Raw genomic sequence first — 12,256 nt, 5'->3', positions numbered from 1 at the left:
TGCCTTTCCAGCCTTTTCCTCTGTGATTTGTGCTCACACTGTCCCCTTGTCTTGCACACCCCCTTTGTACCTGTCTGCACTGCTCTGTCTGCCCAGGATGGCAGCCTCCCTGGGGGGACAGCTTTTCTCACCCTTCCTCAGCTCCGGGAGAAGCTGTGATGTGTAGTTCGAAGCACACTGGAGCAGGCATTTGTCACTGGGCCATCCACCAGCAGGGAAGGGCTTCTCAGGCTAAGGTGCAGTGGTTTCTAGACTGATGTTTGGGCAAAGGCATTCGTTTATTTCTGCCTACAACATGGATATTTGGCTTTGAGGATGATTTCTATCAGCTACCCAAGAAAGGATTGACCTGTGGTCTTTATCTGATTTTGAAGGTTTTCTTCATGTGATAGGCAGTTGCCAAATGGAGTTACTGTGTTGAGGAGGAGGAAAAATGCCATCAGATATCTACTGAGACATATCACCTCTCCCAGCCCAGGACATTGGCTTGTCACTAAGTTTAATTACCAGTGAGGGAACCAATCTTCACTGAACGGCACAAAAGCCCATGTTGGGAAAAGGCCTCGGTGCAGTCACTGGGCAGTGATGAGGGGAGTGAGGTGGCTATGGTCCCAGCGCTGCAGAAGCCTCAGGAGGTAGTGAGTGGGGAAGAGAAGACCCAGGGTGGATGAGAAGCAGCCCATGTGATTACCGACGTTCTTGCCTGGCTCCTTCAGCTGTGTCAGACCTACCCCAACCACAGTCAGTGTCACAGCACTCGAGACAATCCCAGCCAAGCTTGTGTTCCTGCAGCACTGAGAGCTCTCTCTGCAGTGGGGGAATTTGCTGCTATTCCCATGCTAAGGCTGGGAGGGCCCTGAAAAAAAAAGAGAATTGAGAAGATCCATAGGCCAGTTCACTGTTGTGGAATTTTGTCTTCTCTGTGGTGGTGTCCTGTAGACCTCATCCTGTCTGTGCAAAACACTTTGCTGAAGATTGCTCTGTGCTATCTCATGCAGTGTCATAAGGCTTTTCTAGTGGACTTTCCTCTGCTAACAGAAATTGCCATGGATGACCAAAGCAAGAACTTGCTGTCACCAGAGCAAGAGCTGAGCTTCAGACCAGCACAGCCTTTTGATCTTAGTTGATTTTCCTTTCTCTGTTTCCACTGGTACTTTTTAAACTCTTAATCAGTAACTCCATGCTCTGCATGCATGGAGACCTTTTCCTGTTATGGTCCAAAAAAGTGTCCTCACAAATTAAGGTTTTAATTGCCCATATTTACATTGGTGGCGTGAGGGCCAGAGAGCTTACATGACTTGTCCAAGGTTAAAGCAGGATTCAGTGGCCGAGCTGGGAAGCCCATCCAGGCCATCTGTTTCACCCAGCAAAGGGCAGAAGTCCAGGAGCCAAGTGTCCTTCATCCTTCCTCCAGCCACAGCCCAGATACGCTCCTCCCAACATGTGAACAGAACCCAGATAGGTTCATTTCTCGATAGCCGTCTCTAATCACTAGAAATCAAAAGAAAATCATAGAAATTTGGTTTCTGTGTGGCAACCTGCACTTCTACAGTCCCTGTGAACAAGAGTAGTCAACTGTTTGAACAGAAACCTGGTCGTGACGCCAATGAAACCACATGGGACTTACGTGAATTGATTGTATTAGACTTGACTTGAACTGTGGTAAGAAACAGCATTCACTTTCTTCTGCAAATATAGGTGAGAAAAACAATATAGCTTCACAACTGTTGTGCAACTGTGCTCTATCTTTCTCACAGTTTTAATTCCTAACAACCCTTGCATGAAAACTGTCTCTTCAAGGCTTCTGAGACAATCCTTTTGAGTGCACAGACCTATCGTAAAATCCACCAAGGCACCCCAAGTGAGGGCTTTCAAATGGATGCAGACAGAGAGCAAATGAGCTCAAGTGGGAGAACCGAACTGCTGCTGGGTCTCACCCATAGAAGGTGTGAATGTGGCTGAAAAGTTGAACTTTTAAATCCTTTGGTGCTGTCCATGGTCATGTCTACGACCTGTCTGGTTATTCCCAAGTCTGATTCTCAGTGTTTGTGCACAGCAGCTCTCCCCTGTTGACAGTCTGCCATTCCCACCAGTAGGACCTGGACCAAAGTTCTGCTTCCGGTGGTCTTTAGAAAATGTTGCTTGGTGTGTCCAAGCTGCAGCCCAGGGAAAATACTGTAATTTGTAATTTTCTGGGAATACAGTGAGGGTTTCTACCTCAAAGGTGACACAAAATGACAGGTCTGGAGCTCTCCTCAAGCAGGCTCACTTCAGTCCATTGGTTCTGTTTGCTCCTGCCCAGGATCCACAAGCATGGATACCTGGGCATGTGGCTATGTGAGTGTGTATCAGGCTGAGGATTAGCTCCTAGTCATTTCCTTTCTTTCCCATTTTTAATCTCTTAAAACAAAGAAAGAACACCATCTGGCTTCTGCATTTGTGGGATGCAAAAGTGCATTAACAAAGGTGAACTGCTTAATTTCCTGTTACACATTTGAATACAGAAAACAAACATTTGCGTAACAAAAGCAGCAGAGAGGCTTGATTCCCCTCTCCGCAAGGCTCTCTATGTTCTGCCTGAAGACAGATGTGTCCTTTTTCTTGTGCATCACAGGGGGATGCTGTCAGCCAGTGCCTTTAAACCTTCTTTCCACAAGACAGGATGGAAAGAAGATTGTTGCGGAGGTGTAGGTGGTGGGGAGAGGTGAAGCAGCATCTGATTAGAAAGCAGAGGAAAGTGGAGGGACTGGGGAAACGAGAAGTGGCCCAGCATCTGTGTGAAGAGTAAAGGCGGGGCTGCTGAAGAAGCATTTCTGTGATGTGTTGTGTAATGTACTGTGCAGTCTCTGGTGTGGGTCTCTGTGGGAAGGCAGAATGGAATATATCTATATTGGAGAGAAACAATTTGGGTGGATTTCATTTTCCGTGTTGTTTTCTTTGAAATTGTGTGAGTAGGCGATTTTTTTTAGGTATGACTCAGGAGCGTGACAGCAGGTGGTGGGACACTGCAGGTCAGAGATGCTGTGCCTCAGCCAAACTGAGTGTGTGTGGAGACTGCAGCAATTCAGGCACATGGTGCCTGCTGAGGGACATGGGGGCTGTCATGGTAGCTGGGTGGTTGTTGTCCAGAGCTGGAGGCATCACCAGGGCTGGGTTTAGGACCCGCAGCTGCTCTTTCACCCAGCAAGTTGGGGTTTGATTGCTCCCAGAGCACTTCTGTGGCTCTGAACTCCCCTGTGCTCCAGTAAAATCCAGATAATTTTCCTTTTGTCCCCCAAAATGCGTAATTCAGTTCCAAACAAAATCATGTGGCAGCTGCCCAGGGAAAGGGCAGTATTTCTTCATCTTCAGAAGAGAACAGTCTTAAATCGTAGTCAGCAGTCCTTAATCACTCCCAAGGTAATGTCCTGACGTGGGTGGGACATCAGCTCTGAAGACACACGTCAAGTAGAGGAAGGATTTATGAAGGCATCAAACTGCATTAAGACATCCCTCTGTCCACATCTCCTATGTCCTACCTTTCTGACATCCTGCCCCAGATCCTGGTCTGGACTTGAAACCTCTTGGGGATGTAGCTCCATTGTTTCCCAGAGGTCTGTCCTGAGTGTTCTCCTGGTCACAGTTCATCACGCAGAGGACACCTGCTTGTCAGAAAAAAGACACATGTGGGATTTGCAAAGAGCTCTGAAAATATGTTTCTATTTCTAGCAACACAGAGCTAAACACAATAACAAAAGAAAGCTCCCTGGTTCTGTGACCTCACCACTCCAGAGCATCGTTTGGAGTTGGGAGAGACAAGGTTTGCAGGAAGAAGTAATATCTTTTATTAGAACATACAAAATTGTTGGAGGGGAAAAAAAGAATGAATTTTAGACACACAAGCCCTCTCTGTGCTCTTTTTTTTTCCAGTAGTATCAGTTGTTTTAATAAAAGATTAATATCTCTTCCTATGAACCTTGGCTCTCACATCCTTAGACCATCAGAACCAAAAGAACATTTCTGCTATGACTTTGGCCTTAGGTCAGTGTTCTTTAAAAAGTCTAGGATCCCTCTGGCAGATGCCTTCTCCTCTGAAGCATGAAGGTGTACCGTGTAAATATTTTCTTTCTTCTCTTTCTTTACAATGGCTAGCAAAGAACCCATATTCTTTATAACTTTCAGTACCCATTGTCAGGATGCTTTCTGATTACCATCTCCCATCTAGACCATCTCTTACTTTAGTTCTTCTCCTCAGGAGTTCAAAATTGTTTTCTTTCTCTTGGGTACAGTCAGTTATTTTTCCAGTGAAGTTTCCATGCAAGTAATAGATCACTGAGGTTTAGCAGCTGCCTGAGTCGTGCTCCTTTGGAGGCTCATTCAGCATCGTAGATAAGACTTAACAGACAAGCCTTACATTGAAAGTAAATTTAGTCTGACCCACACTTTCCTGGATAGAGGGTCCCTAAATGATCACACCATCACTGGATGGTGCTCTATCCTCCCCAGCTTTGAACTCACTGCTGAGGTTTAGCTGTACTCTTCCTCTGGCATTTTTGCATTTGTGGGTGAAGGAAAGCCAATTCAGTCCCTGGCTGTGCCGAGTACTGTGTGTAATCTCATGTAGATGGTACAATGTGTGTGCCACATTCAGCTTCCAGCATCAGTACCATTTCCAGCACCTAAGTGCTGAGCAGGAGCTAAGCAGCTGAACATCGCCTTTTGTCTCTTCTGCCACTTCTCTGAGGTGAAAAATGTAATGTGCTGCTCTGTCCATCCTTTCTGCCAGGGTGTTGGGAAGGTTTCATATCTGTAAATATATGTAGCACTAAGGAAAGAATTTCTTTAATTCTTTTCTAAGAAAGAAAACTTTAATTTTCTCCTGTATTAAGTGGGATCGTGGAGAACACATCTTGCTTTGTCATACCTATATAAGTAAGGGCAGGAAAGTCTTGTAGTGTCCTGGAGATGTGACCTGGAGACTCCTAGGAGAGGTCAGTGAGCAGAGCCATAGTCTTGCTATGTGCAGGAGCTCCTGTCTGCTGCTGAAAGTATTACATGAAGTGTGGATGGCTCATGGCCATGGTGCCTCACAACTGCCCTGATGAGTGGGTATGAAAGAACCAATTGCCCCCTAACTTGTGGTAGGGCTGGAAACAGGGGAGGTGAGGGAGCGGCTCAATGTGGGTGCGTGGGTTGAGTGTCTCTGTGCCTGTCCTGGTGTGTTCTGCGTGCTGGAAAAGTCAGTGTGATATTGAACGTGCTGGTCTTTGATATCTCTGTGGCTGCTGTAAAAGCCTCTGCAAATTGAATTCGCGGCACAGTTCCTTATCTCCTGAAAGGAAGATGTAACAGCATCATCTTGTGTTTTAGCCAGACATTTTTCCTCGACACTTCCCTATTTCTGCACTGAGGGAAAAACAAATGTTGAGTCTTTTTTTCCCCCCTCTTTCCTTCTGTTTGAAACATTAAGAACCCTTCACACAAAGCAGCTCAAGTGCAGAGGAATTAATTGGGGAAATTAGGCTGTGTTGTATTTTTGGCATTTTCTCAGAAATGGTAATTACCCTAATTCTGCACCTTGCCAAGACCTCCGCTCACACCCTGTTTCCCCCCTCCCCTTTTCCTCACTGTGTACCTGTCTTTCTCCTGCTTGAGTTGCTGTTTTCGTGCTGTTGCCATTTATTTCATTTCAGTAATGAGAGGGATGTGGCAGGTGAAGAGCTCTCACAATCTGGTGACATCTTCTTTGAAGCACAGGCACAAAAGAGCAGTTTGTTTTTGGGAAATAAAAACTCCCTGCTATGGTACTTGACCTCCATGCTCATCTCTTCTGCTTGGGATATGTTGCTGCTGCATTGCAAGTCATTTGACTGAGATTTTTTGTTTAATACAGTCTCAATATTCACCCAAACACTGACCTCCATGCTTAATATCTCTGTGTTCCCTGCAAAGCTCAGCCCTATTCCCAGACATTTGAATTGAGGCTTTTGCTCTCTCCTAACCATTGGGCTGAGCTCCAGAGAGCTGAAAGTTCAAAGCCTTTCAGTTGAGCTTCCCGATGGTTTTAACACCTGACCTTCCATTTGCAGAGGTCATAGATGTAGCCAAATAGGGAGGAATTGTTAGTTGTTCAGTATTTCCTGACCTAAAACATCTGGTGATGTTCATGGCATGTTCAGATCCAATGCAGATGCTACAGCAAGTAGTAAAGACTCCTCATCTTAGGAGATGGTAGGTGCCAACAGCTGAGACAGATTGAAAAAGTGATTTAAGAGAATTGTAGAAGAAAATTAATGTTGTACAGGGCAGGCCAGAGAAGCTGATGGCTCCAGGGTTTTACCAAGGTGGCCTGATTTAAACTGTAGCTAGAGCAGAAGAAGGTGGAGAGCCATATGCCAGTGAGCTTCATTATTTTAGCCCCAGGTGGAACAGATACAGAATGTGTGCTCCTGAGCATAGGGAAATGAACTGTTCACACTTTGGAAGGAGCACTGCCACTTACAACTGAGGGAGATGTGTAAAACCCTCCCCTCTCACCTTATCTAGGTTGTTGGATCCATTTCCCCACTGCATCCCAGCTGGCCAGTGGCCTCCTCCTGCTTTCCCACTTGCAGAACCATGATCTCAGCTCTCCTTTACTATGGGGACAGCCATGAGATCACACATTGGTCAGGAAAGGTGAGGAGCATCCCCAAACCTCAGTATGATCAGCAAAAGAACTGGAGGCAGAGAAGTTATAACCCAGTTTAGGGAGAGCATGGGCAAATTATGCCTTGCTTCAAGACAAACTGAAGACCTCCCTAGAAAAATTAAGATGGAAATATCTTCATCATTCTCCTTAATTAAGATGTTTGCCTGGAAAGAAATCATTGCCTTTCTTTTTTCCTCCCAATTCCTGCATGGTTGGAGTTTCCGCAGGCTTTCCCCTCCTGATCCCCCTGTTTTTCATAGTCCTGCCTCTCCCAGCCACAGTGAGCTCCTTCTCCAAGCCAGCTGGATGGAGAAAGCCCCTATTCGCAACCAGCTGCCTTTAATAAACAGGCTGTTTAGGGCTAGGCTGTCAAAGAGACCGTGTTCAATGTACAATCGAGGGGCAACGATGCACAAAATTGCACACTCACACAAAATAGGAATCTTTTCTAGGTGTGTGTTGAGCTTTGAACGCTTAAGTGATTCCACCTCTCTCTTCCCCATCCAATTATGCGGGCAACACATGATAAGATTGCTAAAGGAATTAGTGAGGGAAGTCTTTACACTGCCTAATCAATATTGTTCTGCTCAGTACAAGGCTTCTCTCCCGCTCTGGCCCCAATCATGTTCTCATTTGCCCTCTGAAAACACAATTTCACCTTCTCGCTATTTGGGCTGTGGCAACCAAGAGAAAAACCAGCAGCATGTCTGTTGAAAATGTTTGTACTTATAGAGTTTCTTCCTTGCATTAAAATTTAAAAAAAAGATGTAATGCAGTCCTGCCAAACAACATTTCAGGATTTTAAAGAAGTGTCCTGTGCAGACCAGGAAGACCTTTCCCCTTTCAATTGTGTGACCTTACAGAAATGGACAGCAATCTTATAAGCAAAGACACTGAATGGTATTTTTTCTGAGCATCACTGAGGCAAGATGCCAGATTTTATGGGCCACTAGACTGATCCAATATAGCAAATCCTGTGTTACACTGTGGATTCTGAGACCAAATTATCAATTAATGTGAGGCATTAAAAAACCCAAATCCCTTTTAGTTCCCTGCAGTCTTTAGTGACAAGATACAATATCTATAGCTCAAATGCTTTGCCAGCATCCCCTGGCAGCAAGGCAGAAGCTCCACTCCTATATTTTTCCAATACATACAAGGAAAAACATATGAGATCAGTGGTTTTTAGAGTCAGATTCGGCTGCCTCTTCATATTTACTTAGATGGAAGAATAAATCATGTTTGGGTTACTCTCTGGGTTAGTTATTTGTTATTGGAATAAATGCATGGTAATAGATCTGACAGAGGAAGATGTTTCTCTTTCAGCTCTGTGTTTGAGGGAGAATTTGCTTTGTTCTGCACTATATTATATTGATGTTTTTTTCCGCTGCTGGATGACTTCATTTGCTCTGCTTCTTTCCATTGTCCATACCTCTGCCACAGCTGGCTTTAGGATACAGCTTTATGCAATAGATCTCTCTTCTCTTTTTCCCTAACTGTAACACTGTAATGCAGAGGCAATTTAAACAACCATCATGAAACAATTTTCTAAGCCTTTCCCCCACCCATTTCCTACCTCAGTTTTTTGGGAAGGGAGGTGAGTCAGTCATTCACAGGGCAATTCCCCAAGCAGAATGAGCTGTCAGCTACATTTAGCAGCTCAATTTTCACCTCTGGTGCGGGTGGGAAGGCGCCCAGGGTGATGACTAGCTGGACACACCCTGAGGCTGTATTTTTGGTATTCCCCGGGCAACCTGAGCTCCTAAGTACCACCATAGCCAGAAGTGTCCTCCTAGACCACCATGCTCACCAACTGCCATTTCATCTTGGGATTTTGTCTCCTTGTTGTCCCGATTGGAACACAAATGCCTTACTAGGAAGTCAGTGGACCTTAGTCTCTTCATTCACTCTTAATTTGCACACTGAGATCCCTACCCCTTTTCCTCCCTCCCATTCCCCAGATCTTTCCTGCTTTGATACACTGGAAAGTGTAGTGCTGTATTTTCTGCTCCATCATTTTGCTTCCCTTGTCCCCTCCTAGGGTTCAGTTTTGTGAGCGCTGGCAGGTTTGCAGGTGATCAGAAGCTGTGGGATGAGGTTTTGTACTTCCTCCCCTCAACCTGCAACAGTATTGATGGGACAAAGACTTTTGGAGAAGCGTAGGATGATGTACCAGGTTCTTCACTGGGGCATCTGGCCAGCAATGCCCTTAACCCTGGCTAATCCAAGCTTGCTTGAGTAAAGACACCAGGCTTGGGTCTTGTTCTGCTGGCAGAGGCAGATGGGTCCCTGCACTGTGCCAATGAGGGCTGGCAATGGCCAAGGAGCAGGATGCTTACCAGCTTTAGATGAACCACTCAAGCCTCCTAAAATTTCTCATGTCGGAGAGGGACGCTGGGTACCCCAAGGGATGTGCCTTCACAATCCAAGGAGAGCTTTCAGGAGTCTAGAGCACCCTGTGACTCTCCCCCAGCACTGGTGCTTACCCCTCACCCGCCCTTTATACTGGTGCAGGTGATGGTGTGGGGTGCAAGATGGCAGAGAGCAGGGCCAGGGGGTCTCACCTGTCCCACATCCTCACAGCAAGGGTTGTGCAGTGTTGGGATGTTGTAGCCAGTGCAAGACATATGGTTCGGTTAAAGACATACCCTTTCCCTTCTTGTCCCCTTGCTTCATCCCCCCCATCCCTCCCTCCCTCTCTCACCCTTCCCTTCTCTTTTGTTTGTCTCCTTCCCTTGTTTTCACCCATTCACTGTCAGGAAGGGCCGCATCCGAAGGGCCAGTTCAGCGCAGCGTGGCAGCGACAGAGACTGGCACCGCCGGCAGCTGCAACAGTGAGTGGATCCCGAACCCTGGGGCAGCTGGAAGCGGGGGACTGGTGCTGCTGGAGCATGAAGTGACGTGTGGGGTTGAGCGGCTTTGGGACTAGGTTGGGTCTAGTGCGTTTGGCAGCAAAGGGGCTCTTGTGTGTGGTGGAAACCACACATGTTTCTACTACAGCAACTCTCTGGGGCTTATCTGTGCGGTGAGATAATATGGGATGAATGCAGAAGTCCTCAGTGCAATCTTCCTCGGTGGGTGTTCAGGCTGTGTCTGCACTAGTGGGCAACATGGGCCGTCCTCTGAAACTAGTGGCAGCAAGCACAGCATGGCTTGTCTCTTTGCAGCTAAACTTCCAAGCAGGGTGTCACCTGCACCAGTTACTGGACCCTGTACTTGACTTGTGTTGTCCTCTTAGTTGTTTGGGAGCTGTCAAATTGGCATGGACTAAAAACACCATTTGAACAGTTGGACCATCACATGCCAGCCCTGATACATTTTCTTTTTTGTCTGCTAGTCTAGACACAGCCTTGGTGTCTGACCGGTTGGGTGCTTGCAGCTGTGATTGGGTGGATGTCAACCATCACTGCCCCCCTGCTTCTCTCATCCCTGACCCAGTGAAGTGGCAGTGAGAGATCAGTGGGTCCGATGCTTGGGCAGTGCAAAGGAGTTTGATGGCTGACGGGAGCCGTGCAAGCCAGCTGAGGGCAGGTCACACCTCTTTTCACCCTGCCCTGCCTCCCACGGAGGTGAGCCATCATCCCCTGGTGCTCACTGCACGCTGGAGCCTCTGTGTGGGGATGCTCAGCCTGATGGGTCCTCAGCTGTTGCAGAGTCCACCGCCAGCAAGCTGCAGGGCTGCTGGAGGTGAGCTGCAGAAGCCTGCGATTGGGGACAGACATCGAACTTGATTGTCCTGTGGGGTTTTGCTGCTGGCACACAATGAAGTGCTCTGTTGATCCAGAAAGTTGGAGGGCCTTTGCTTGAGTCTGTTTAGGAAGCGGATCGAGCCAGTGCACCCAAAGACACTGTCTGTGCAGAGCAGTTATGAATCCTCAGAAGTTAAGGCAGGAAAGTGATGGCTTCCACACTTCTCAGTAGCTTCCCTGTGCCAGCAAGCCCAGAGAGATGGGCATAAATATTTGCAAAGCATCTGTGACTGGGACAAATTACGGGGGTCTAATTACCCAAACCTCCCTGTGGCATTGCTAGGGCAGGTGTGTGCTCCTGGGCAGGCGACAAAGGACCAGCTGTCCCACTGCCCAGCCTCCTCCCAGTGTCACCACCACTCCTGGCGCACCAGCAACGGGGATTAAGCGAATGCCTATGCAGTGTCAGGCAGTTGAGTGGATCCCTCCCAGGATCCGTGCTGGAGAAGGGCCCTGGCAGTTCCTGACTGTTGCCAGGATCACACAAGAGTGTGAGTTTAGATATGGTTGATTTTACAGAGCATATGTCAGCACATAAGAAGATGTGCCACCTAAAGGTGATTTTGTTACATTTATGCCTTTCTGAGCCAAAATTGAATTGTGGGGTGTGGATGGGAATTTAGTTCTAAGCACTGATGTAATTTTGTATCCTCAGACCTGAAGGCAGTTTTTAAAAAAATATTCTCCCCTGTGCCCTGACACTATTTTTTTGCCTTTCAATCATGTCCTTATGACAGAACAAATACTGGGGTTGACCTTTGCAGTGTGACATAATAATATGTGACTTCTTTATAGCTCTTTTCATCCAGAATGCTTGGCACACTATGAATCTGGTCCTGCAATCGCTTACCACTGGGCTTAGCACTCCCTGCTCCAAACAATCCCTGGGGAAGCCAGAGGAGCACTCACACACAGAAGTGCTACACCTGGTATAATTTGCAGGATCAGGCCCTGGAGATATGTAAGCACATGTCTGTGAACAGCCCCATTCTGGAGACAGAAAGCCTTGCCCTCTCGTTTATGACTTTTATTCACTATCAGAGTGCCATGCCCAACACTAACATGTCAGCTTCCCCTTGGCTAAAATGTCAAGGCAGGTAATGCTTGAGTCATATTTATAGATATCATCTATAACCCTGTTGCTTTTTATTATTTTTCCCCAGCCCTGAAAGCATGCTAATTAATAAACTCCCTTAACTTATCCTGCACCATTTGATCCTGCAGAAATCACAGCATTTTATCTTATTAGCAAGTAGGAATTAAAGAATTAAAACTACTCAGTGGGGAAAAGGAACGTAACCACTTTCCCTGTGCATCCCTTCTGAAACAAGCTTGCTCTGTGCCCTCAGAAACTCCCAGCTCTGCTCCTTTGGCTTGACAGAGGACAGGAATCCCAGCCCAGTGAATGCTTGGGCTGAAAAAGACTTTCTGCTCTGCTATTCCTGTTTTGAAAGGGAGAGCCCAGGTAGGTGCGTGGAGAAGAAGAGGCCAGCAGGGTGATTGAAACCATGGGCTGGGCTGTAGGTCTCTTCCATGCTACCAATGTCCTCTGTTGCCATAGAAAATTCAATTAGTCCTTCTGTGCCTCAGTTTCCTATTGTTAAAAGGTGATCCCTGCTCATCTTCACTGATTGCAGGGGACACAGTCATTTATGGTGTTGGGAGACAGGTAAGTACATTAGAAATACATGGGAAACTTGTGCGCTGAGACATTTGTGGTACTGGTTCAAGGAGAGTGAATTTTGGAAGTCCTCAGTAGTTGGATAATGCAAAGAAAGAAGCAGATAGGATCGTTGTGCCCACCTCTGCTTGGTATGTTCAGGATGGACAGAACCAG

At 46.8% G+C, this 12,256-nt stretch overlaps 1 protein-coding gene across 4 annotated transcripts in view; it reads left to right on the top strand.

Moving 5' to 3' along the window:
- LOC104542849 (NT-3 growth factor receptor) overlaps positions 1–12,256 on the top strand; it is a 203,914-nt gene that overhangs the window by 173,888 nt on the left and 17,770 nt on the right. Inside the window, exon 16 of one of the 4 annotated variants that reach the window (XM_010187304.1) lies at positions 9,430–9,504. The exons of the other annotated variants lie outside the window; for them this stretch is intronic. Within the exon in view, the coding sequence (XP_010185606.1) occupies positions 9,430–9,504 (75 nt within the window). The remainder of the gene's footprint in view (positions 1–9,429; positions 9,505–12,256) is intronic. 4 annotated transcript variants of the gene reach the window in all.

This window comes from Mesitornis unicolor, unplaced genomic scaffold, assembly GCF_000695765.1.
Source record: "Mesitornis unicolor isolate BGI_N332 unplaced genomic scaffold, ASM69576v1 scaffold5816, whole genome shotgun sequence".
Taxonomy (NCBI): Eukaryota; Metazoa; Chordata; class Aves; order Mesitornithiformes; family Mesitornithidae; genus Mesitornis; species Mesitornis unicolor.
Note: the sequence above shows the minus strand (reverse complement) of the source record. Positions and strands in the feature narration are given on the sequence as shown.